The sequence below is a fragment of the Anguilla anguilla genome, chromosome 12 (assembly GCF_013347855.1).
Source record: "Anguilla anguilla isolate fAngAng1 chromosome 12, fAngAng1.pri, whole genome shotgun sequence".
NCBI classification, from domain to species: domain Eukaryota; kingdom Metazoa; phylum Chordata; class Actinopteri; order Anguilliformes; family Anguillidae; genus Anguilla; species Anguilla anguilla.
Genome location: NC_049212.1, coordinates 29,114,923 through 29,140,402, shown reverse-complemented (window position 1 = coordinate 29,140,402; position 25,480 = coordinate 29,114,923). Strand labels below are relative to the sequence as shown.

Sequence of the window (25,480 nt, the reverse complement as noted above, 5' to 3'; positions counted from 1 at the left end):
AGAACTGGTGCGACTGCTTCTGCCTATTTCAGTGAGCATTGAATAGTTTGCATGCAGCTAGCTAGATATACATGTACAGCCTAATCATCTTGGAGTATTTGTAGCTTAAGTTTTTTATTGACAAAACTTTGTTTGGGAGGTCAAATTATCAAAACAATTTTTTTTTTTTGTGGTTTTCACTCCTTGAATGACAGCTGTGTAATTTAGCTAAATCTCAGCTAACGCTACAGATTTGCAAGAACAGAAGCCTTTAACTGAAATCAAAGATCCAGCATGGTCAAAGACCAGAAATCTCTAGAGCTGCGTAAATGAGGAGACTGAGCAGCCTAAACAGCCCTCCGATAAAATTGTTATGTAAGGTAGTTGGTCAAAAACTGCTTGATTGAGTGCTTAGATGCAGGGTAGCCTAAAATATCTTGGTTGTCAGTTTTGGGTTGGAGAAAAAGCCACTTTCAAATGCCTAAAGCATGACTGCATATATTAACATGTTTGTAGTTATTGGTGTTCAACGTATGATGAATCTCATGTTTCTTTATGCTTTTCTCAGTCAAGTGAATGTGCGTTTGAGGCCCAAATAAATAAGAAGAAAGGCTGTTACAAGCTACTAGAAGTGCTATACTCGCGCCTTCCCAAAGTGGATGTCTATTCCAAGGAATCGGAGATCAACCAGGCCTTCTCTGGAACAAGCAAAGTGGAGGGGAATGAGCTGTCGAAAACCCTGCTCAAGTGAGGACTCCAAATACGTCTGAATAAAGTGTTATGCAGTTGTGAATTCAAGCAAAGCTATTATGATCTTCCAAAAATGAATCAATCATATTGTAGACTTCCTTTGTCTCCATTTATACATAAATAATCAGGCAAGTTTTGAATTGTCATGGTGATGACATCGGCCTGATATATATTTAGAGGCGCATTGATGAATTGATGCTTAGCATTATCATTGGGCTGATATGAGATTAAAGGCACACTGATGAATTAATACCTAGCTTTGATTTGCACACCTCTAATTGTACTTCTTAAGTTTTCCAATTTCACTGTAAACGGTACCAGTGTATTGCCCATATCACAATAGCTTACTGTGGGAATGAGGCACACCCACCTATCTGGTGTTATTTCACAGGTCCTGCTTTGAGGCTTTCACGGAGAACATGACTGGAGAGACGCAGCTTCTGGAGAAGAGGAGACTGTATCACTGCGCAGCCTACAACTGCGCAATCGCTGTCATTAGCTGCAGCTTCAACGAGGCCAAGTTCTACCAAGGGTTCCTCTTCTCTGAGAAGCCAGAGAAAGTAAGATGCTTTTGTCTTTGGTGCTCTGAGACATGCATTCTGTTGGCGGTTAGTGATACTGTAAGGGTAATGAGGGTAAGACTTGGCAGACGAGCCATTTACGAGTCCCTCCACACGGGCAGGGTTTCGACTGCCAACATGGCACCTTCTGATCTGTCTTCCCTTCAGTATGGGTTACCCTCTCTGCTGTCAACCTGTCTGAATAAAGAAAAAATGTAAAAGGAGGGGAGACTGTTCTTTCTCCTTTAAAAATATTTCTAAAATTCAATAAAAGTGCTTACTTTCAGAATAATTTAGCTCATTGAGTATTAATAAAATTGCAAGTGTACTACACAGAATATGAATATATCCTTAAAGTTTTCTTTTTACCTCCTTATTTCAGAATCAGTTTATTTTAGAGAACATCATTGACACACAGAAGACGTACAGATTCCCCATCGAAGTTGAGGTACCAAAATTTGTTTGATATTGCTGTGTTCTTCAAATTTTATATGTAAAATAGAAACACAACTATGAAAGCCTCGAACAGAATTTACATTGTGGTTTTAACTGTTTGTCATCACTCACTTTGTTTTCCTCCCCCGAAAATGAGGTTATTATAATAATGTGGTATTATACAATTTGGGATATTTGTACTCACCACTAGTAAAAATGAAACATACAACATTTTTCCCAAAGGTTCCTCTTGAGAGGAAGAACAAATTTGTAACAATTCGGAAAGAGGCCAGTGCGGAGAAAGAAGGTAAGACTGATTAGTTGCACATTGACATTAGTTGCACATTAACATGTGTTACACATTGACATTAGTTGGTCATTAACATGCGTTACACATTGGAATTAGTTACAGATAGATATTATTTACTCATTGACATTTGTTGCACATTGACAATAGATACACATTCACAAAAGATGCACACTGAGAATAGATGCACATTAACAGTGGTTACATAATAACGTTAGCTAACATTAACAATAGCACAAAGCCATGTTCCTTTGATTCTGAGCACTGATTAAAAATGTCTGTTTTTCTCTTTCCCAGAAGTACCTCGGTACCTTTCCACGCAGTCGTTTATGGCTGGTAGCAGCCTGAGTGAGGAGATGAGTCAGTTCGACTTCTCCACGGGCGTCCAGAGCTTCTCTTACAGTTCTGACATCACTGGCCGCCAAACAGCCGTCAGCAGCAGGGTACGGAACCTTCCACCTCCTTCTACTTTATGACTGCGGAAGATGAGACGGCTGAAGTGTTTTAACTGTACTCAAATATGCCAGACTGGTCTGAACTACCTTAAACATCTCATTGGAATAGGAAGCTGGTGGTTCCTGCTAAAGATCCCTTCTCAATATAACAGCCCTTGATTGTTTTGTGGACCCTGTCACAGGCACGGACTGAGGCAGTCCCTCAGGATGAGACGATAGAGCTGGAAATGGATGAACTGAACCAACATGAGTGCATGGCCACCATGATCAATCTAGTCAGGCACATGCAGAGGAACAGCATCACCCCCAGTGTAGAGCCGGTTTGTTCATGGTTTTCTACCTCATTTAGAGAGAATACCTTTTCAAAAGAAGTCATCTTTTCTGGATATCCTCCTAAGACCTGCAGTTTTATTTTGGCCGCCTATGGGGGACCAGACTACGGTGTTGAAACCTGAATTAAAATTGACATTCAATAAAAAAAAATAAAAATAAAGTTAAAAAATATTTTCACTGCAACATGTTGTCATCCAGGACACTTGCATTATGGATATTAAAGCACTGAATAGTTTTAGTAGGTTTAATTTGCATTCAAATTTTCTGTACTTCACTGCTTGTCTTTTATGTTTTACTACAGAACACCTTTATGGCAAATCTCATTTACCTTTTTGTATGTCCTTTTTGGCTCATTTACGTTACACTAATTTACCTGCCCACTCTATGAAGGACACAGAACCGAATGAACTTCCGCCCTGGATGAAGTTTCTTCATGGAAAACTGGGAAATTCTTCTACACAACTGAATATTCGTCTCTTCATTGCAAAACTGATCATAAACACTGAGGAGGTAAAAGCTTGTCTGCAGTTGGCTGCATCCTACAAATGACCTTTTGCATCCTGTATGAGGTGCACTTTTCTTCCCTGTACACTGTAATGGACAACTACTGTCAGACAGGGATTATTTAGTCCGAGCCTCTTATTTCCATTGGCATACATGAACAAACGCATTCAAAATCAGTGGATAGTCAAGGGTGCTTATGAGAGACAGTTTTATGTTGTGCATGTGATGGGTGAGACTGTGTCCAGCAGGAATACCTTCCCAGTGTGAGTGATACTATACCAGGAATACATTCATTCTATAAGTGATCCTATAATGGGACTACATTCCCTCTCTGTTATCTGCTAACCACAGCTGTGGTGGTGATAAGTAAGGGCACTTTCGTCATGCACATACCATAATCCGTTTTTGTTTTTTTTTGTTTTTTCCAGATTTTCCGTCCATATGCCAAATTCTGGCTGGGGCCTCTGTTGCAGTTGGTGGTTTCTGAAGACAATGGAGGTGCTGGAATCCACTTCATGGTGGTTGACATTGTTGTCACAGTCCTGTCCTGGACCAGTCTGGTCACCCCAAAGGTCCAACTCAATTCTTTTGTACATCATTCATCTGTATTATTCAACTTCTCATGTTTTTTTGAACTGTGAAAGCTTGTCTGCTTGTCTTGCACAGTTGTAATTTTTTTAAGAAGAACTAAATTTTTTCTTTTTTGTGTCACTGCTGGCTTGAAAAATGTATCTTTATACTGTGAATTAATTAACTATTTTGAATCCTTTACATTGTGCTGTGTGCTTACCAGTGTCAGCTGCTAGGATAGAAACCTGAGTCAGTGAGGTTAGGAAGGGGGGCTATTATCCTCCCTCCCAGGTAACACAGGTAGCACAGTTTCAGAACCACCAGTAACGGTATGAAGCTAAGAGCTAATTAGCCGCAAGAGAATGTCAGTATGTAGCTAGTAGCTAAATACATAGTAAAAATGATCTGGTTGTGTGCAGCAACTTTACACCACAACAAAGGCCGCTTGCCTTTTTTTCTCCTTCAGGGTAACACAAGAGATGAGGTCCTGGCAAATCAGCTGCTGGTGTTCCTCATGAAGAACTGCTTTCACAGCAAGAGAGCCGTCTTCAGGCACAACCTGGAGATCATAAAGACGGTGGTGGAGTGCTGGAAAGCTTGCCTCGTGGTGCCTTACAGGTTCGGGAGCTGCTTCTTTCTTCCTCAAAACCAATTTTATCCCTGCTTTTCCCTTTTTAGAATTCCCAGTCACGCTAGTTCAGACGAACGCAACTGCCCTCCGTTGAGCTGTGAATGAAATGTCTCCCTTTTACTTTTGTCTGTGTGAGGCTGACCACAGTGTGATAATAAGCGGAGGCTGACATCATGGGCTTCACTGCACTCTCTGGAATCAATAGAGGGGATCACAGCAATGATGAATATGACTGGCAGCAACAAGCACTGACGATTAATGTAACAGGACATTCCAAACTGGGACAAATAGGGGGGAAAGAATTTAAACCGAACAGAGAAAATAACTGCATTCACCTGGTTAATATGAGCAACAGCAGAACTGGCTAACATTTTCAGACTAGTGAATGTCAACATCAGTGAGGCACTAGTGCAAGTTCATTGGGATGTACTGAGCTCAAATAATGCTGTTTATTCTGCAGTCTGATATATGAGCAGTTTTCTGGGACAGACCCCAGCCGTAAGGACAACTCTGTGGGACTTCAGCTCCTCGGGATAGTGCTGGCCAATAATCTCCCTCCTTATGACCCCAAGTGTGGAGTAGAGCATGCAAGGTAATGTGGCGCACACACCTATACATAGGCACACACTCATACACACACACACGCGCACATATGTCCACATATACATGCATATGCACGCACACACACACACACACGTACACACATGCATACACGCACACATGCACACACACACACCTATTTTTCATATTTTTTTCACCCTTTGACTATGTGAAATATCTGTACCCAGAAGTAACCAAAATGGTGACTTTTTAAAACTTGCGTTGCAGGTATGTCCAGTCTTTGGCGAGCAATCTTACCTTCAACTTTAAGGAAATCTACTCTGCGGCTTCAGAAATAATTGGCCTGAGCATGCAGTTCATGGCAGAGAAAGAGAAGGCATGTGGAGACTTATATTTTGAAATTAATTTTGAACTAATGAACCAAATTAATTGTTGCCATTATTCTTTGGCAGTTTTTTTTTTGTTTTGCATTTTCAATGATAAGGGACAGACCAGGTAACTGTTTGTACAGTAGATCCCACTATAACAGCATTGGCACTGTGGTAATGATGTATGGACAGAGGAATACTTTTTTGGTAGATGTGAATGTGGCTGTTCATCTGATTAACGCTTTGTGCCATTTTCAGCAATCCGAGGGACCCCTGTTCGATCTTGCTGCTAGTAAGCTGAAGGATCTTATGAAAATGAATAAAGAAGACAGATTCATTCTTTGCTTGAGTAAAGTGTCCAGACACTACCCCCCATTCACAGATGGGTAAGGATGATTTCTCCTTTTGGTTTTCAGTGGTATATTTAACTGACTGCTGTCAAAATGTTCTGCTTTTCAAAAGCAATTTGCAGCTGCATTTCAAGTAAAATTTTTCTGTTTTATAGTTACATTACCCCTAGCAACATAACTCATTTTTATTTTTCTGACGTTATTATCATTGCAGGTTTCTGAACCAAGTGTTCTTCCTGTTGCCGAAGCTGCACGGCCTGCTGAAGACACACTGTCTTGAGTGTGTGCTTAGCCGGGCAGATAAGATCCCAAATATCTACTTGGAGCTAAAAACTAAGGACTTCTGCCAAGTCATGGGTCACCGGTGAGTCACTCTTTTATCATTTTTAATATTGTTTGACTTGAAAGTACAGTATATTATACTCATTGCTGTAAACCTTCGCTTTTCCTGCAACTCCCATGAATTGAATTCCAAATGCAGATTGTCTTTTAGGAATGATGAGCATTTACATTTAAGCATTTGGCATACGATTCTATCTACAGTCTTATTACATTTCCATCTTACAAGGCTAGCAGGGCATATACCTACGTGCGGAAATTTATTGTACAGACAATTGCAAGAATAAATGCAAAAAGAGGAGTAAGTAGTTTTTTGTGAAGTGTAATGGTTAGGGAATTATCTGGACTTGATTTGACTTGAGGCTGTAGGTTTGATTACCTGTTGGGATACTGCTATTGAACCCCTGAGTGTGGTCATAGGCATACCCAGTATCAGGGTTGGGCCATAGGTATACCCAGTAATGGGGTCTCTTATTCTGCTTTTGTCAGGGATGTGGCCAGGCAGGTGGTCTGTCTAAGTATCGTCCACAAAATTCTGCCAAACATGAAGCCTGAGGAAGTTCAGGAGATCCTTGGTGTGGTGACCTCCTTCATTAGCCACCCCTCTCCTGTGTGCAGGGAGCACATGTATGACATTCTCATGTGGATTCATGACAACTACAGGTAACCTTCCTTCTGCTATGGTTCTCACCGCTGATTATTTGTTATATCCCTGATATTCATTTAATTGCTATATTGATAATATTTTAATAAATTCACAATGGATAACAAGCATATATTGCTAAAATAAATTTTCGATTAAGCCTTGAATAATATTGCAGCGTTATTGAAATTAATATTATACACTAAAATGAGTTGAGAATGTATGGTTAAAATAGTTGATGACATTCAGTTCAGTTGTGTTCCGTAATGAAGTTCACCAGTAAGTAAGAATGGTATGGCTAGATTTGAGGTGCCACAGTCTAAATATTTGTTTTTTGTCTTTGTCTTTAATATCGATATATATATATATATATATATATGTTTCTTTAGTGACAAGGAGAGTCAGTCTGACAGTATCTCAGTGGATGTCTTCAGTAGAGCGAAGGACACTCTGCTACAGGGACTTGTGGATGAAAACCAAGGGCTTCAGTAAGTCTATCACATTTATAATGTCAATTTGTCTCTTTTCTTTCTTGCCTAAGTTGCCTACAGATCATTTGTATTACATGCCCTATGCATTACCTTTAATCTTTGTGAAAGGCAAGACTGAATCACTCTAAACATATTTTTATACAACAAAACATGATCTCCTGACTCAAGGAACGATTGAAAACCATAAGAAAGATAGAGAAAAGATAGAAAACAAAGTTGTTTTTCGAGAATATTCCCACCATTTCTAACTGGCCTATTTTAAAAAGCACATAATTTAGGATTATCAAAATTTTGCCCCTCATTGTTTATTTCAGACCATAATTAAAGTCTTTGTCTGTTTTTGCTTTTTCAGCGTGTATGGATTTGTTGTAAATGACAAAATAAAAAGATTCTAGATAGAGTCAGTGTGCAGTGTACTAGGAGGTTACTGTCGCTGTCACTAAGAACACTTTCTTGTGTTTGATATTCTGTCCATGTCACATCCCTTCCTCTCACCTGGTGTAACACATCAATTAATTTCTTTTGTGAGGGTCACACTTAATCAATAATTAGTCAGGTGATGCCACAGGGATTTTGGTAGTAATGAAAGTTGAGATCATTTTGAGGTCACCTGCCCTAGATAAAGCGGCAGTCCCTGTGTGGTGTGAAAAGCTGCTCCTTCTCCTGCAGGCTGTATGTGCACAACTTCTGGAGCCACGAGAAGCGGCTTCCCGCGAGCACGCCCGAGCGCATGTTCGCTCTGCTGCACTCGCTGTACTCCAGCGGAACCGAGGCTCGCTTCCTCAGCCTGGCCACCAACCTGCTTCTGGAGCTGACCAGCCGCAGCCCCGATTACAGCCGGCCCCTGTTTGAGTACCCGCTCTCCGACTGCAAGTTCCAGGTGCGCTGGGGATCCTGCTGTCCACAGCAAGGCCTTGCAGCTTCCCTGTGATTGAAAAAGTTAAACACATGATCACATGGAAGCTGTAAGACCTAGCTGCTAATTTGCTGTCTTATCCACAATAGATACCAGTGATGAGGTTTTTTCCCCGAAGCATTTAAAATGGCCTCTGATTCTTGGATGGTACTGTATCAAGGATGACAAAAAATCACCTTTACGCCCCATGGTGGCAGTTATTCTTATTATTCTTAAAAAGATTGCGATTTGATGTATCGTCCTAGTCACACCTAGATATGATTTCATGAAGCCATTCAGAAAATATGATTATTTTCACTTTTTTGTCAGCGATGGTAAAAAGCTATTCAAATGTTACCATTACCTTAGTTTGGAAGAACTATATTAAAAGAATGAAACCATGCCCTGTTACTTCCCAACCTGTTTGCTATCTGAGAAAGGGTACAGCGTACAGCGTTACAGCATTACGCCTTTCTCTCTGGTTTTAAGGAGTATGTGATTGACTCCAACTGGCGTCACAGAAGTACAGTCCTCACGCCCATGTTTGCGGAGACCCTGGCCACTCAGGCCGCGTCTGCGTCCCCGTCCGCGTCCCCGTCCCAGGACGGCGCCGCGTCTCCGAACTGGGTCCCAGGAGGCCAGCTCCGTGCCACCCAGGCAACTCTGGAGTTCACCCCAACTCAGACAGCAGGTACTGCCACTGTTTCAACTTTATAAAAACACCTGTATCAGGCATTCTTACTGTCTCCAGATGTTCAAATACACCCAGTCTGTCACACAGATAATGCACTACTTGAGAAGGGAGCTTTTTCTATGAGATGACAAATCACATATACAGTCATGTTCTCTGCTACATGTCATCTTTACAATGACAAAATTAGTCATCTGTACATTCTAAGTTGTGAGCCTGCATTCATAGGTTAGTGTATGACTTCTAATTTCCATCTTTCCTTATCTATCTTACTTAATCATAAATATGGTATAGGCAGTTTTGACTTGCTGGCTAATTCAAGTTTCCTATTCGACTGACTTAAATTGCTATTATTATTGTTAATAATAGTTAATCATTTAAATAGTTCACACCCTATATGGTGACTAAATCCTGCTTTTCTGGTGGGACCATCAAGTCGGCCATATACGATTGATTAAAAAATATATAAATAATCCTTTTCGATGGTTTGTCGAATTTTTACAAAATGTCTGGATCTTCGGGCGGACACGGTGGCACAGTGGTTAGCACTGTCGCCTCACAGCAAGAAGGTCGTGGGTTCGAATCTCGGCTTGGGGCCTTTCTGTGCGGAGTTCGCATGTTCTCCCCGTGTTCGCGTGGGTTTACTCCGGGTACTCCGGTTTCCTCCCACACTCAAAGACATGCATGTTAGCTGCACTCCTGCAGTTGCCCTTGACCAAGGCACTGGCCTCAGAACTGGAGTTGGTCCCCGGGCGCTGCCCTGTGGCTGCCAACTGCTCCTAAGTAACTAGGATGGGTCAAAATGCAGAGGTCAAATTACCCCACGGGGTTCAATAAAGTATATCTTTAAAATTCCAGTCTGAAATATGGCTGCCATTGGTCGATTAACATGCAGTAGGTGATTCAGATAACTTCTTTGAAATCCCAAGTGGTTTTGGGTAATTCCCATAACTTTATCTTCTCATTGAAGGCTTTAGCAGAACTGCAACCACGGAGCATTGGTCCTGTACAAATACATGACATGCTGTGTGACTATGTTCAGCAAGGTTAAAGTATTAATCAAAAATCTGAAACTAGACATATTTCAGCAAGAATCTGGCATGATTATAAATATCTATAGGCAAAATGCAAAACATGCAATATTGTTCTAACTATAGCTCTCCAAAGTTGACATCCAGTAGACTTTGGGGATGATCTGCCACACTGGCTTATTGAGGCTGTCTATTTCATCATGAGTGCTTGAAATTCAGGGTTGGTAAAGTTTTGTCCGTAAAGGTTTTTTTCCTGATCTCTTGTGTTGCAGGCAGGCGTAAGGCCTTCAACTGGCTCACTGGCAGCAGTGTGGACACAGTGACAGAGTACACCCCACAGTCCTCTGGGTCCTTAATGGTTTTCGGGAAGACGGACCGACCGCAAGTCTCCAGGAAGGCCTTGGGGGCCAATTTTGGCTTAAAGCAGCTCAGCACCCCTACGGACACTGTGGACAGTATGACAGATGGTATGCCCAATGTGGGGATTTGAGTACTGGGGTCACTGGGAGCCAGGTTAAGGATTTTCTCTATTTCAAGTGTCATTGCTATGGGGATGAGGTTTATTTCAGAGCTAAAAATGGGAAATGGTATCTTTATGAAGTTGTTTGATAAACACAACCCATTAATTTCTGAAAATGATTAGCAAAACCTCAGCAAGTATATATTTATGTAATAAAAAATGCAGTAGAGAAATTGTGTGCCCCTGAATCCCCGGGCGTTGAATGTAAGTTTGTTTTCACAGCCGCGATGGAGAAGCGGGCTCACATCCTGAGGCTGAAAAGAAAGTTCCTGAAGGACGCTGAGAAAACCAGCTTGAACTTTGCAAAGAAGGAGATCATCAAACAGAAGCATGAGAAGGTAATTCTGAAAGGCAGGGCACGTGAAAGGCACCGAAGCCCTTTTCTCTCGGTGCTGTTGGCCAGTGGGTCTCCCTGCCCTCATTACCGCTGACATGGGCAGAATTTGATTATTTGCATTTGTGTGACATATCATTGCATTGAGAACCACTGCTTTAGATTTAGGAAAGCTCAAAACATTATACGTTTTGTGGACATTTTTGCTATGGTATGAAATTTTATCAAAATGGACTGCTGGAGATTCATCCTGTGAAGGCACTCTTCCAGTGTATGGATGGGCCCCATGGTCTGGTGTCTATTAGACACTGTTCCAGTGTGTGGATGGGCCCCACAATCTGGTATCTGTTATGCACTGTTCCAGTGTGTGGATGAGCCCCATGGTCTGGTATCTAATAAGGTACTCTTCCAGAGTGTGGATGGGCCCTACGGACTGGTATCTGTTAAGGCACTGTTTCAGTGAATGGATGGGCTCTATGGCTCCTAAATATATGTATGAAAATAGTGTTGAGTTTCTAAGAATTTGAACTGGGTTGCTCTTTATACATGTATTACCAAACCTCTTTCTGTGTATGAATGGTCAGTGACATCACGCAATTTGTCCTGCAGGAGAAGGCAGCAGATCAGAAAGTTCGGCGAGATGCCCAAGTGACCCTGTACCGCCGATACAGACTGGGAGAGCTGCCCGATATCCAGATTCAGCACAGCAGCCTTATCGCCCCCTTACAGGCTCTGGCACAGGTCTCTCCTTCCGGCTCTAAATCACTAAGCTAGGGCTGGGTGATTAACCATATTGGCTCTTATCAAATGTTTTGTTAGCGTATTGACAAGCATCTCTGCCATGCGCCGTATTTGCTTTCATGTGGCCTTGCGGCTTCCATGTTATTGGCAGAAACACACCACATGATCGCATGGCAGCTACAGTATAAGCCAATCAACAGCAAAGTTGTGCAATGACCCAATAGATATAAATAGTGATGTTTTTTCCCGGAAGCATTTCACATGGTATTTACTCCTGCTTCAGGTATGATCAACAAAATAAAAGTGAAAGAAAGCAGAAATACTGCATGGCGGCGATGATTGTTACTACGATCGACGCCTGTGGTTTTCTGCAGTTGACAAGCAAAATCAAATTGAACTGTGCAGAAAAGTGCATGTGCTTGTGAGCAAAGTACTCATTATCTTTACTGTCCATTTCATGATTTTGCTTTTTTTTTGTAGAGGGACCCTACTCTTGCGAAGCAGTTGTTCAGCTCTCTGTTTGCTGGGATCCTGTTAGAAATGGGAGGAGAAAGGAGAAGAGTCACAGAACAGCTTCTGGAGGACATCAACAACTTCCTGAACAAAAGCACCATATATTTCCCTCCCTTTGTCTCCTGTATTCAGGTTTGAGAGGCTCTGTACAGGTTATCAGCTGGAGATGATTTAGACTTTCATGCAATTGCTTAGTTTGTCGATCAGTCTGTGATAAATATATTCATTTTCCAGTGCGGAGCATATTGTACCAAATCTTAAATAATCAAATATGAATGCTACCTTCAGCTATTACACTGGTTCACTCACTCAATGGACTTTAACATCTCCCAGATCACCTCAGAACCTTGTTTTTTATAGTAATTGTATAGTGATATTGAATAGAGTGACATTGAATAACTCCCTTCACACTGGTATTCTAAAGTGCATTGCATGTCTGCTTGCAGGAAATGTGCTACCAGCACAAGGAGCTGCTGAAGGTGCAGCCTGGAGGCGTGAGCTCCAGCTGCCTGTCCAGCCTGCAGCAGCCCATGGGCGTCCTGCTGCTGGAGGAGGCCCTGGGGCAGGACTGGAGCTCCGAGCAGCCCGCGGCTAAGCGCCCGCGCACCCAAAAGAGCATGTCTCCCGACACAGAGCGCTGGATCCACCTGGCCAAGTACGCCCACATTCACCCGCTTGTCCTGCCACACGCTTTTACTGTTGATGGTGCATTTAATGATTGTAAAAATCATGTTTTCCACTTGTGCAGACTGTACAGGTCTTTGGGAGACTACGATGTTGTGCGGGGGATCTTCAGTGGCAAGATTGGGACCAAAGCCATCACTAGCGAAGCCCTGAAGGCAGAAGCAAAGAGTGACTATGCCGAAGCAGTTAAACTCTATAATGAGGTAGAGTACTGCAGATAACAGCCACACAAAGGGCTGTGTTAGATTTCAGGGGGTCCTCTGCTCCTCAGCGACAGTCCAAGGATTTCAGCCCTCCAGAGCTGATATTCTGGGGCTGCGGGCCATTAGTTCAGAGAGGTACTGATCGCTGGTATACTGGGGTACAGACCATGGGTACAGTGAGAGCAATCACACTGCAGAAAGACCTTGCAGAAGTGCTGTTATTTTGAATGTGTTATCCCAGGCTTTGAACACTGACGAGTGGCCGGACGGGGAACCCACTGTCACAGAGAAGGACTTCTGGGATATCGCTGCCCTAGAGGCCTACTCTCATCTGACTGAGTGGAAGGCTGTTCAATACTGCTGCACCGTCAACTTCGATGACAGCACACCCGTCGGTCTGCAGAAGATATGGACCGATCCCTTTTACCAGGTATCACGGGTGCAAAACCATCACAAGTGCTATGGTTTTCAGTGTGATCGGCGAAGAGTGACGCGGCGTTTCTGTGCTTCAGGAAGCGTATCTGCCCTACCTGATGCGCAGCATGGTGAAGCAGCTGCAGCTGGGGCAGCAAGACCAGGCTCTGCTCACCTTTGTGGACAGCGCCATGAAGGTGGAGGAGAGGAAGAGCATCATGGAGACCTACTACAGTCATGAGCTCAGCCTTCTGTACATCCTGCAGGAAGACTACCACCGGGCCCAGTACTATGCCAATAACAGCATTCAGGTCTTCATGCAGGTTAGAACTAAAGAGGAACCAGCCTCAAAGGTCCATTTTTTTTTCTGGCCATAATGAAGTGCCTCATATAATTAACCGCTGATTTGTTTTTTTGTGTAGAACTACGCCAACATTGATTCGCTCCTGAATGAAAGCCGCATGACCAAACTGCAGTCAGTGCAGGCTCTGACAGAGACACAGGAGTTCCTGAACTTCATCACAAGAGATGGTAACAGCCCTGGCAGCCCTCTGTTGTTTACTTATATACTTATTTGTTGAAGATGGTGGATTATTCTAACTGAAATTATAATGTTTTGCATTTCTCAGTAACACCAAACTCTGTCAAGAAACTGATAACACTTTGGACAGATCGGTATCCCGATGCAAAAATGGATCCAATGAACGTGTGGGATGATATCATCACGTCGCGGTAAGATGCTCGTTTGTCATTTCACATAGGAGCCTATGTGGCATGCACTGTACTAACTTCTACATGCGACAAGTGATGTACATCAGTGCTTTGAGAGAGTCTTCACTGTGCATTCTGAACTGGTAAAGCATGTGGAGGACGCCAGCAAACTTGTAGTAGTGCATGTGTGCAGTGGTCCTTGAAAACATTAATGACAGAGGTCTGCAAGGTAGAGGCGTTTTATTTCTAATGAAGTCTACTGTCAGTATGTTATTCAAAATTTGCCAGTATATATCGATAATTACCAGGACATTTTCCCAATTATTGATGCAATGCATCAATGCCAAAACTAGAAGTTCATGTTTGTTTGCAACCTTTTAGGACATTTGCATCTCTGTTTCAGGTGCTTCTTCCTGGACAGGATTGCTGAGAAACTCACCACCTCAGCCTCCGGTGACAATATGGAGGTTGATGGTGATGGAGCCAGTGCATCGAATATACCACCGGATCACCCCGAGCATCTCACTATGATGATAAAGGACTGCAAGTTCAGTATGAAACTTAAAATGGCCGACAGTGCATGGATGCAGGTAAACGCAAAGCCCGGCCTTCAGTGCTAATTCATTAATAGAGTGGAACCCCATTCTAAGCATGTTGGATATAGAAATAACCGGGGGGGTAGGCGGGGTTTCACACAGAAACCTGGGTTATTTTTATTTTCTTCCTTATCTTGTCCTTAATATTTTTTTATTCATCTTTAAAGGTTTTCTGCCTACAGTCCCATTATTATGAATTCTCCCCATTGTTCAGTATCGAGTGGAGACATAATAAAATTATTGGTATCGAAATAATACCATTGTACTCCTAAACTTCTTTTTTGTCAAGTAATTGGAGTGATGTTTTCTTGCTTTTGTGGTAATACTGAGTTGTCGTCATTTCAGAATAATTTTTCAGTGGCGACCAAGTTGCTGAAAGAACTCCACAGGGAGGCGAAATTGCAGAGCAGCTGGCTGTTGACGTGGGTCCACAGCTTCACTCGCTACAGTCACAGACGCTGCCAGAGCCAAGACAACAAAGAACAAATCCTGAGTGTGCTCAAGACCGTCCCACTGCTTGGTATGTCAGTCTGTGTCTGTTTATACAGACTGTACACTGCTTGGTATCTCACTCTGTGTCTGCTTATGCAGACTGTCCCACTGTACGGTATGCCACTTTGTGTCTGTTTCACGTTAGGTGTGAAAACGTTGAAAAAGAAAAGAATGCTTCTGAAAAGGCAACATCCTTCTGACTACCTGTATTGTGCATGTAAGTCTTGTGCAAAAGCTAAGAAACCAAGTGAATGTTTTCCCCCAACTTGAATTCTGCAGATGAAACCCAGATGACGTACACAGATGCGACAGCAAAGTTTTTCCAGGACCATCATATCTTACTGGGAACTACTTACTCCATCTTGGCGTCCACCCTGAGTAAGGACTCGACTCTTCTGCAGACTGTCGGGAATGAGAAGGCAGAGAGGTTGCTGCAGCTGTCTGGAACATCTTCACCTTCCGACCCTCAGCAGGTGGAATATTCTTCCTTATTTAAAAAAAAAATTTTTTCTCTCTGATCTAAAATGGATCACCTTTGCTGGCTGAGTTACCTCCATGCGCCCCCCGCAGGTGAAGCATACACCCTGCCCAAAGCACTAGCACACTGTGCACTGGTTTACGTATCGTATTTCCTTAGCCTGCTTTTTCATTGGATATACTTAATTGTAATTAATTGTGTGGAGAAAGAGTAAACATATTGATCCCAATGCAATATGGCTCAAAATCACAATTTACAGCCATTTTTATCTGCAAACACCTAACATACTAAGAACAAAGCCCAGTGCTTTAGTAGACTCACAGCAACTACAGGTCATGTTTTCTTGTGGTGACAACCCGGCACGACTAGTGACTGCTGATGCCAACCAAGAATGAAGACATTTGTGTGTAGTTACTCAGATTTGCTGGTTGGATCAAGGTTGATTGACAGACAGTGGACATCAGGAAAAGCAGTATGTGGTTCATTTTAATGCCTTTAAGTATATAAAGTAAACTGAGTGCAGTAATTTATTTTTAATAAAGTGATTCCTTGGGCTTGGTCACCGGTGTGTTGGCACTGAAGAGTCCCCCTCTTGCAGGTGGTGGTGGGGCTGCAGCGGCGAGCTCTAGAGCTTCTGCACAGTGCGGTGAAGACGGCTGAGGGGAAACCGCAGGCCTGCGCGGGGGGGCTCATCGACACCCACAGCACCGTCGAGGCCTACTTGGCCCTGGCCAATTTCTGTGACAAAAAACTGCGAGAAGAGGAGCAGAACATTCATGGTATGTATGGGGGCTTCCGAAATTCAAAAATAAGAAAGATTGTATTCGCTTCAGTTGTATATCGCAGTGCTCTATTGTTTGCACCAGGTTTGAAAAGCATCTTAAGATACTGCTCCAATGTGTGATTGGCACTCAGTTTAAACAGTAGAACCATACTATTTGTAATAAGTGGTAGCAGTTTGCACCAGGTTTAAATTAATTTCCTGTGTGGATGACTCGATTTTGACTTTTCTAAAAATAAATAAATTATATATATAGAAAATATATGTCCTGCTTGGCATTTTAGTTATATTGAATATAGTTATATTCTCTGTAGCTAATCCTTGGCTGTAAATAATTAATACATTTTTAAAAGTAAATTCTAAAAGCAACTGAAAGAAATGCAAAGAAGCAAGGACTGGTGTAATGTGGTTGTCCTTCATTAAAAGCCTTGCTGCTGAATTTTGTACTGGTTTCTGTTGTGTGAGGGCGTTACCGTTTAGATGGACATAGAGAAAATACAGTAGTTATGCTGGGAAGAAATGAAAGCGTGACCTTAAATATATGACTAAAGCATGCATGCATCATTCCATCATAATTTTCAATGATTTTACAGAGGATGTGTGTGTGTGTATATAGGAAGTGCAGAAGGTTACATGTGTTAGCTGTGAATAATAGCTGAATGCATGTTACTTTAATACTGAATACTGTGGCTTTGTAAAGTTGCCTCTGCTGCTTGTTTAAAGCACGTTTGTAGTTGCAAGTTAGCCTGCCTTTTATAAAAGGTGTGTGACAAAGAAAGTACAGACATGTATCCTCTGACAATAGGAAAAGTAATGTTCCTGTTTTCAGTTTCAGAATTCCCTGAGGTGAACACATTCCCTGTCATTTTGGTGGAGATGCTGTTGAAAGGCCTGAAGATGAACTCAGAAGGGGCTCGACTAAAATTCCCACGACTCCTACAGATAATTGAGCTGTATCCTGGAGATGCCCTGAATCTCATGGCCAAAGAGGTCTGCCTAACTTACCGTCTCTCTTCTCTTTATTATATGATTAATTTTAAGCATCTACGATACTCTACATTTAAAATCTATGGTGTTTCTCTGCCAGTTCATATTCACTCTTGACCAGGGCAGTTTCTGTGCTTTTTTAGGTGTTGTCTGTGCCTTGCTGGATGCTGATTGGTTGGATCAATCAGATGATGGCACTGCTGGACAAACAGGAGGCGATTGCAGTGCAGCAGATTATCCAGGAGATTGCGGAGTTCTATCCACAGGCACTCATCTACCCCTACATGATCAGCAGTGAGACTTATGAGTTTCAAGACTCGGCCACTGGGCATGCAAACAAGGAGTTTGTCACCAGGTAGTCTAAGCCTGCTAATTTCTCTCAAGACTCCACAATCTCAATTTTTTTTCTCCTGGCTTGACAGTTCTGTCCATTAGTCTCAACGTATTAGACATAGTAGCGCCTTTTTCCTGTTTGATTGATATCACTATCATTCATTCTTTTGCGATAATGAACTGAATGCCCTATCACAATGTAGATTGCAGCAATGGTTGCAATTTTTTTTAAACAGGCTTTCGAACATTTTAATTAACATTTTAATTAGTTATAATTATAAGCATGAAGGCTTGAGAGAATCACACCAATGTGTTTTGTCTTGGTCCTTCTGTATTTCTAACATGTTTAGCAGTGTCCTGTTAGAGTGTTTAAACAGGTTTCCCTTAGGGAGCACAACAAGCGTGTGCTGCTTTTTAAAGAATGTAAGGTCAGCATTGTAGTTTACAAGTCGGACTCTCAGACACGAGTCAGCGGAAAACCCTTCACATGCAGCTGGACATTAGCCTTGCAGGCACTCGAAAGTGGGCTTGTTCAGTTGCAGAGAGAAGTTGGTGGTAATGCTAGGTAATCAGATGAGTGTTCCAATTGTGGTAAGCCTAATGGAAACATATTTAGGCTCTCAGGAGGAATGCTGGCCTTACCAGGGAATAGCAGAACTAATTCAGTCCAATAGGATTCAACCTTAACCTCTGCACCAGTTGTTCTAGAGCATAGTTCGTCAAGTGTTCAGAAATATGCCACCGAGATTAAACTCCTGGACAGTATCTGGGGAAATGTATGATTAAAATAAAAACATTTGATAGATTGGTAGCTTTCGTAGCTCTTTGCTCAACGTTTTTTTCCAAATCTGGCTGAAGTATTTGGGTTTTTCTCCTTGTTTACCAGGCTCAAATATCAGCTGGATAAAGGGGGGGTTCATAAAGACTTCATTGATGCTTTACAGCAACTCACCAACCCGGAAATGCTTTTCAAGGTAACAAACATGCTACACCGCTTTTTAATGCCAAGGAAATAATCATTTAAGCTGAAAATACCACCTCGCCAGAAAAATGGAATGTTTGATAATAACTAAAATGATTCAGAATGGTCATTCCATATGATTCATATTATTTTAAATTCAGCAAGTATTGGAACTGTATGTATTAAAACATTCTTCATAGGACTGGTGGGACACTATGAAGAATGAGTTGGAGAAACCAAACACTGATAAGAAGATGATAAGGAACATGTATGAGGAAATGCACTCCATTCTGGGAGATCAAAAAGGAGAAGGTTTTGGGTCTTTCCGCAAGAGATTCATACAGGTATCCTTTTTTAATTTCATTTTTAGAATGTTACAGATTTATTTGAATGTCTTTTGCTTTGATGTTTCTTTCAGACCATTGTGATGGAAGACGATATGCAGTTGGTACATTGAACATGAGAATACAAATTGATGCGAACAGGCTGTTCAGTCCACCTTGAATATAAGAACACTTAATGCGGAGAGCAGGTCATTTAGCCCACTAGAACATCGGAATAAGTAATGAGAAGAACTGGCCATTCAGTCCTTCAAGATCATAAGAATATATAATGTGAAGAGCAGGCCATTCAGTGTATCTAGATCATAAGATCATAAGGATAACAGGTCATAAGAATCATAAAGATAACAGGTCAAGGCGACATTTGAGTTACAAGCCCAGTTCCCTAACCATTACAGTGCATGGGTGTATTCACAGCTATTTGCGGAAAAATATTAGAAGAATATCCAAATCAAATTTGATAGGTAAACAACTGGTGAGGAAAACCATACATGGGGGACAAAGCAAGGAACCTCAAGATTTGAAAGTTCTAATTGTTTATAAATTAAGGTAATAATGTTTTGCTCCTGTGATGCCATGTTTTTTTTCTTCCCCCCCCCCCTCAAAACAGAAATTTGGCAAAGACATAGAGAAATTGTTGGGACCAGGTGGCTCAAAGCTGTTTGAGAAGAGGAAGGACAAGGCCTTCCTGAAGTCAGTGGAAGCTCTCGAAATGTCTATGCGCAGATTCCAGAAGGAGCCAGGGAACCTGAAAGAGTATTCCCCCTGGATGAGCAGTTTCAGAGCTGATATTCTGAAGAATGAGCTGGAGATCCCAGGTATTTTTCATTTATTTGAGAATAGTGGAAAATTGGTCTCCCATAGCTTCCTGTTTCACTGGGGTGTAAAAATTAGTTCTGTCTGCCTCATTAAAAAAAAGTTTTTATGCTTTATTACTCTAGGACAATATGATGGCAGATCCAAACCTTTGCCAGAGTATCATGCGAAGATTGTTGGATTTGACGAGAGGGTACGTACATCATGTATACATTAAACTGAAAAGGCAGTGTATTCTGAGTTTTAAGGAAGTGCTAAGGCTGGAAATGCCCTGCTTCAGGTGAAGGTTATGACCTCCATCCGGAAGCCCAAGAGACTGATCATTCGGGGCGATGATGAGCAGGAACACCCCTTTCTGGTGAAGGGTGGAGAAGACCTGCGGCAGGACCAGCGCATTGAGCAGCTCTTCGGCATCATGAACACAGTCCTGTCCCAGGATTCCAGCTGCTCTCAAAGGAACATGCATCTCCACACTTATCAGGTGGTTCCCATGACATCCAGGTAAATGCCTCCAGTCAGGTGGTTCCCATGACATCCGAGTAAATGCCTACAGTAAGGTGGTTCCCATGACATCCTGGTAAATACCTCCAAGGTGGTCATTATGACTTACAGGCATTATTTTTCCAATAGTGGGTATTACATGGATTAATTACACTGTGTGACATGCAAACACTTAAAGGTGCCTCTTGCCAAATGTAGGTGGTGCGGAATTGTGGTTGTTGTTAAAGATTTTTTAAAGGGGGGGGGGGATGTGGTGTGTTAATGATGCAATATGTAGAGTGAATAAGGATGGCCAATTATGCCGAATAGGGGTGTATAGGGGGGAGGGGGTGTCATGGTCCTGCAGTATCTCACCCCTACATGACCAATATCTTTCAATTTCATGTTGATTTGTTTTTTATGCATATTCATTCTGTTTTCTGCAGGATTGGCCTGATTGAATGGATAGGAAACACCTGCACACTGAAGGAATTCCTGTGCAGCAGCATGACTGAGGAGGAGAAGAAAAACGCTTTAAGGTGAGCATCCTGAAAGACTGTGACTGCTCAACAAGCAACGTGGCAGTCTCAGCTCCTTTCCCATTTTCCCCCAAAGACCGAGGATACTTCTGCAGCTGTGAAGTGTGTTCAGCTGTGCAATTATTCATCTATAGTAAAATTTCACCTCACGTCTGCCTCCTGTGTTTCTGCGTATTTCTGTATTTCAGACCGAATGAAGCCTATGACACTTGGCTCAGCAGAAAAGCAGGGAAGGCTGAGGGAAACGCTCGATACACTGAAGCATACAAGTGGGTTGTGTGTGAATGTGTGGGTGATTGTGATAGCACGTTTCTTTTTGTGTGAAAAGTCTGTTATTCTCACTGGAGTCTGAACCTCACTGCTGCCCCTTAGCATCCGTCACTCAGAGTTAACTTGTTTTAAAAATCCTGAGTGACTCCGCCCCTAATGCAAAGTTATGCAAGTTAAAAAAATACTGAGCCTTTCCCTCGTTTCACGTTAAAATACAAAACATCTTCACATCCGTTAGCACTGTAGCTACCTACATGTGGCTGCTCTTTAGCAATACAGAATAGAAAAGAAAAAAGTCTGCTATGCTCTCAAAAGATCTGACAATTTCTGTCTTTATTTGTAGAACTTTAGTGGAGCATATAGAAAGCAGTCAACAGCATTTAACCTAGACATACAATAAAATAAATAAGGAGAGGTTCAGAAAAATGTTAAATGCTTTGGCTTGTTCTGTACTGCTTGTGCAATATGTCAGTTCTTGAAGTCATTTCTGTTGCATATACCTTTTTCTTTACATATGTTGAGTTTTTAGAATTTCATAATTATCTTCATACCTTTAATATGGTCATGATGCACAGTGATTGGTCTTGTGTTACAGGAAAGTAAATCGCAATGACACGGTCACCAATTTTAGGAACATTGAGCGCCTTGTCCCAGAGGATCTTCTGAGGTATATATTCGTTATTAGCTTGAAGCAAATGTATGGTAAGATTTGAAATCTGTCAGAAAGTATATTATTCTGCATGTGGAACATGTGGGCATGTGACTGTGGATATTATAGTCTTTGTATTTCTTAAATAGACATTTAAGACAAACTACATACATCAAACTAGCTACCTACATGCAACAAACTTAACAATTGTTTTTATTTATAGTTGTTTTTGTTAAGGGTAACTGTTGATATTAAGTGTTTTAATTTTTGATGTCATACAAGTGCCTTGGATAATAAAAAAATATAACTTGTTATTGTTATTGAATGTCCCTTGTAAAGGTTTCAGCACAGTAGAATATTTGGCTCTGGAGATTAAGACCAGAGACTCATGTCCCCTACAGGGTCATTCACAAAAAATGGATTGCAGGAGGATATGATTAGCTCTGTTTTTGTCACTGATGTGTAATGGAGCCTTTTCACTTTCCAGGAGAGCATTCCTGAAAATGAGCAGGACGCCAGAGGCCTTCCTCTTCCTGCGGTCCCACTTCTCCAGCTCCCACGCCCTCATATGCATCAGCCAGTGGGTCCTGGGCATCGGGGACCGCCACCTCAGCAATTTCATGGTCAACATGGAGACAGGAGGTGCAGTTGGCATTGACTTTGGCCACGCCTTCGGCTCTGCCACACAGGTAGGTTCTTGTGACTTCTCGTGGAACCAGAATCATTTAATCAGTCATTATATAAAAAATGGAGGCATACAGCAACAGTGTTGGTGCATACCCCTACCCCCACCCCCCCCAGCCAGCGTATTCCCTCTTCCCCTCTTCTCATGAGTTGTACAAGCAGTTAATTTACTGTAGAATAAGAAAAAAAGACTGACACACAGAAAAATACAGCTGCAAGAAACAATTTAGAGGGCCAATTAAGAGCACTGCCACAACAGATCCAGTCATTCCACAGTGGCATAACAGTCTGTACACCATTGTCTTGATGTTGGACACACTTTTTTGCAGCATTAGAGTTTTTATAAAGCAGAACATTATTGTATTTTGATAATGTTTGAGCATTAAGGGCATTATGGATAGAGTTATGTATAGTTAGTTATGTATCTTATGTATACATCTTGTTTACCCCCTCAGTTTCTCCCTATTCCTGAGTTGATGCCCTTCCGCCTGACGCGGCAGTTCCTCAACCTCATGCAGCCCATGAGAGAGTCTGGTCTGATACAGAGCGTCATGGTACATTCACTGAGGGCCTACAGAGCTGATCCAGACCTGCTCCTCAACACAATGGACATCTTCGTCAAGGAGCCCTCTTTGGACTGGAAGGTACATGTTACCACTTGAGTATTGATCAAGTTACTGTGACCACAATGACCGGAAAATATTTATTAAAAATATAATTATTTTTCAGAACTTTGAGCTGAAGCAGCTAAAGAAGGGAGGAACGTGGGTGCGGACCGTGAACACCAAAGAAATCAACTGGTACCCAGTTCAGAAGGTCAACTTTGCCCGAAGAAAACTGGAAGGAGCTAATCCAGCTGTTATCACCAGGTATTAAGTCTGGAAATGCTGGTGTGTTACTCTTTGAATAGACCATTAGGTGGAATCAGATACGAAAGAGAAAGTATTAGATAAGTTTTCTAAAGTATTCCTTCCTGATCATTCGGACCAAACAGATGTGTGCCCAGTGATTCTGTAGTTGCAGAATGCGTCAGGTTATTATTTATATGGCATTCACATATTTCCATTATTTACTTTTTATAATTTACCTTTTCCAGAACAATTTATTCGCACATGTAACCTTACGCCAGGCCTTCTCTGATGAGACAGCATGGATTGCTAGCATTTCTTCCACTATATAGACAACGTGACTGTGTATGGCCATAATAGCCCATTTGACTGTATGTGTGGTTATAGGAGCCCATATGACTGTGTGTATAATAACGCAGTCAGCAGTGGAGAGACCGGTTTGATTCTACATTGTAGGAAGCATCATTGCAGTTTTAACTGGATGCATAACTGAGAAACCAAATTTTGTTTTTGGATATTCGGACATTCTATAGCAGGGACATGCTGTAAAAATATCTTTGGAAATATACATCATGACAGATGCTGAATGATGAAGATTCCCCCTAACGTCAGAAAGAGTAGAGATCAGCTTGCTTGGCGTTTCTGGTCTGAGTGTTGATTTATCTGCCCACGCGCTTTCACAGCGAGGAGCTGAAGCTGGGCTTTGAGAAGGAGGCAGCTTTCGGATACATGCAGGCCGTGGTGCTGGGGCACGAGGAGCACAACGTGCGCGCCCGGGAGAATGCAGACGGGCTGTCTGTGGAAGCCCAGGTGGACTGCCTGCTGGACCAGGCCACGGACCCCAACGTCCTGGGACGAGTGTGGATCGGCTGGGAGCCCTGGATGTGAACAGCACCGCTTCCAACACACAAATGCTCTTTCTCCTGTAATTTCACACTGTCCCTTGCTGTTAAACCATGACACTTATCTAAGTCATTGAGAGTCTTATTGGATAGAGAAGGTAATGACAATAGAGTTTTAGCATGTTGTTTATATGTATTGCAGGGTAAACACACATTTAACAGGGTTCCTGAAAAGATGTAGCTGTTCTCAAAATAGATGAAGAATCCAAATAAATGTTCTTTCCAAAGATAAAGGCTTATCTTTTTTTATTTAAATGCATTTTGCTCTCATTTTCTCCCCAATTTAGAGTGCCCAGTTGTACACAGCTGTGCTCGTGCTGCAATGTCCTCTGCCGTTGCAATTGAAAACAAGCACATGCTCTCCTCCCAAGTATGTCATATCCCCAGCTCCTTTTCTTTCCCCGCACCACCACACACACAAGTCTGAGGAAGACACTCCAGGTGCAGCTTTAGCAAGCAGAACACCAGGCCTGCCCATCCACACACTGGAACAGAGCCTGAGCAGATGCCGGACTGTGGGGCCCATCCACACACTAGAACAGTGCCTGAAGTTGTCTATTTTATTTTAGTGTTTTTCTAATGAAAAGCGTTTTTCCATCAGTAATGTCTTCAAAAACATTTTCATTCCCTTATTTCACCATGATTTTTTGAATAAACATGATTTCCCATCCATCTCAATGGAAAAATTAGATATTAGAATTTTTCATTTTTTAACAGAAGATTAGTAAGGTGTTTTTTTTTTCAATGGAAATAGATTTTTCATCGTAAATGCCTTCAAACTAATTTTCATTGATTGCCAACTGTTGGAAAAACATGATTTCCCATCAATCATAATGGAAAACATTTTCTTTTTCAGTTTTTCATTTTTTAGATAAAAAGGCTTTTTTGGACAAAGTCTTATGTATTTTGTTGTTTTTCCACTGACAGATTTTTCGTGAACGTGAATGAATATATAATCCCATATGGGATGGGCCGCAATGGGTGACATGACAATATTCATTATATTCTGATTACCCATAGTGCATTTCACGTTGTACAACCATGAATGTGCTTGTATGGTATTTAATATATATATATATTTATATATATTAACAAGTAAAATTCAATTATATAGCTGGTTGGTTCCTTTAAAGGAAACACCAGCCTTAAATGTTGAATTGAAAGGCTCATTTTTAGGGGACTGTTTAAAAAATATTCTCGGTTGTGTTTATTTAAACCAAGAGATATATTACAATATCTATTTTATATTTTAAAAGAGTGCTGGGGAAATAAAGCAAAACAGTGAAGTTTTTATTTTATCCTTTAAAAAT

At 41.7% G+C, this 25,480-nt stretch overlaps 1 protein-coding gene across 1 annotated transcript in view; it reads left to right on the top strand.

Annotated features, from left to right (window-relative positions):
- prkdc (protein kinase, DNA-activated, catalytic subunit) overlaps window positions 1-24,399 on the top strand; it is a 45,905-nt gene extending 21,506 nt beyond the window's left edge. Inside the window, exons 42-86 of the mRNA XM_035385040.1 lie at window positions 548-726; window positions 1,121-1,289; window positions 1,672-1,737; window positions 1,968-2,031; window positions 2,329-2,474; window positions 2,669-2,806; window positions 3,210-3,329; window positions 3,752-3,895; window positions 4,360-4,511; window positions 4,985-5,116; window positions 5,353-5,461; window positions 5,712-5,839; window positions 6,018-6,167; window positions 6,632-6,805; window positions 7,175-7,273; window positions 7,946-8,156; window positions 8,661-8,862; window positions 10,166-10,360; window positions 10,636-10,751; window positions 11,357-11,488; window positions 11,969-12,133; window positions 12,448-12,656; window positions 12,750-12,888; window positions 13,130-13,318; window positions 13,401-13,625; window positions 13,725-13,833; window positions 13,932-14,034; window positions 14,417-14,603; window positions 14,955-15,129; window positions 15,381-15,574; window positions 16,178-16,358; window positions 17,190-17,350; window positions 17,491-17,702; window positions 18,567-18,654; window positions 18,842-18,985; window positions 19,593-19,800; window positions 19,924-19,991; window positions 20,079-20,299; window positions 20,725-20,817; window positions 21,006-21,086; window positions 21,683-21,754; window positions 22,224-22,425; window positions 22,876-23,064; window positions 23,150-23,289; window positions 23,952-24,399. Of these exons, the coding sequence (XP_035240931.1) occupies window positions 548-726; window positions 1,121-1,289; window positions 1,672-1,737; window positions 1,968-2,031; window positions 2,329-2,474; window positions 2,669-2,806; window positions 3,210-3,329; window positions 3,752-3,895; window positions 4,360-4,511; window positions 4,985-5,116; window positions 5,353-5,461; window positions 5,712-5,839; window positions 6,018-6,167; window positions 6,632-6,805; window positions 7,175-7,273; window positions 7,946-8,156; window positions 8,661-8,862; window positions 10,166-10,360; window positions 10,636-10,751; window positions 11,357-11,488; window positions 11,969-12,133; window positions 12,448-12,656; window positions 12,750-12,888; window positions 13,130-13,318; window positions 13,401-13,625; window positions 13,725-13,833; window positions 13,932-14,034; window positions 14,417-14,603; window positions 14,955-15,129; window positions 15,381-15,574; window positions 16,178-16,358; window positions 17,190-17,350; window positions 17,491-17,702; window positions 18,567-18,654; window positions 18,842-18,985; window positions 19,593-19,800; window positions 19,924-19,991; window positions 20,079-20,299; window positions 20,725-20,817; window positions 21,006-21,086; window positions 21,683-21,754; window positions 22,224-22,425; window positions 22,876-23,064; window positions 23,150-23,289; window positions 23,952-24,156 (6,786 nt within the window). The 3' untranslated portion in view covers window positions 24,157-24,399. The remainder of the gene's footprint in view (window positions 1-547; window positions 727-1,120; window positions 1,290-1,671; window positions 1,738-1,967; window positions 2,032-2,328; window positions 2,475-2,668; window positions 2,807-3,209; window positions 3,330-3,751; window positions 3,896-4,359; window positions 4,512-4,984; window positions 5,117-5,352; window positions 5,462-5,711; window positions 5,840-6,017; window positions 6,168-6,631; window positions 6,806-7,174; window positions 7,274-7,945; window positions 8,157-8,660; window positions 8,863-10,165; window positions 10,361-10,635; window positions 10,752-11,356; window positions 11,489-11,968; window positions 12,134-12,447; window positions 12,657-12,749; window positions 12,889-13,129; window positions 13,319-13,400; window positions 13,626-13,724; window positions 13,834-13,931; window positions 14,035-14,416; window positions 14,604-14,954; window positions 15,130-15,380; window positions 15,575-16,177; window positions 16,359-17,189; window positions 17,351-17,490; window positions 17,703-18,566; window positions 18,655-18,841; window positions 18,986-19,592; window positions 19,801-19,923; window positions 19,992-20,078; window positions 20,300-20,724; window positions 20,818-21,005; window positions 21,087-21,682; window positions 21,755-22,223; window positions 22,426-22,875; window positions 23,065-23,149; window positions 23,290-23,951) is intronic.
- Window positions 24,400-25,480: the final 1,081 nt, after the last annotated feature.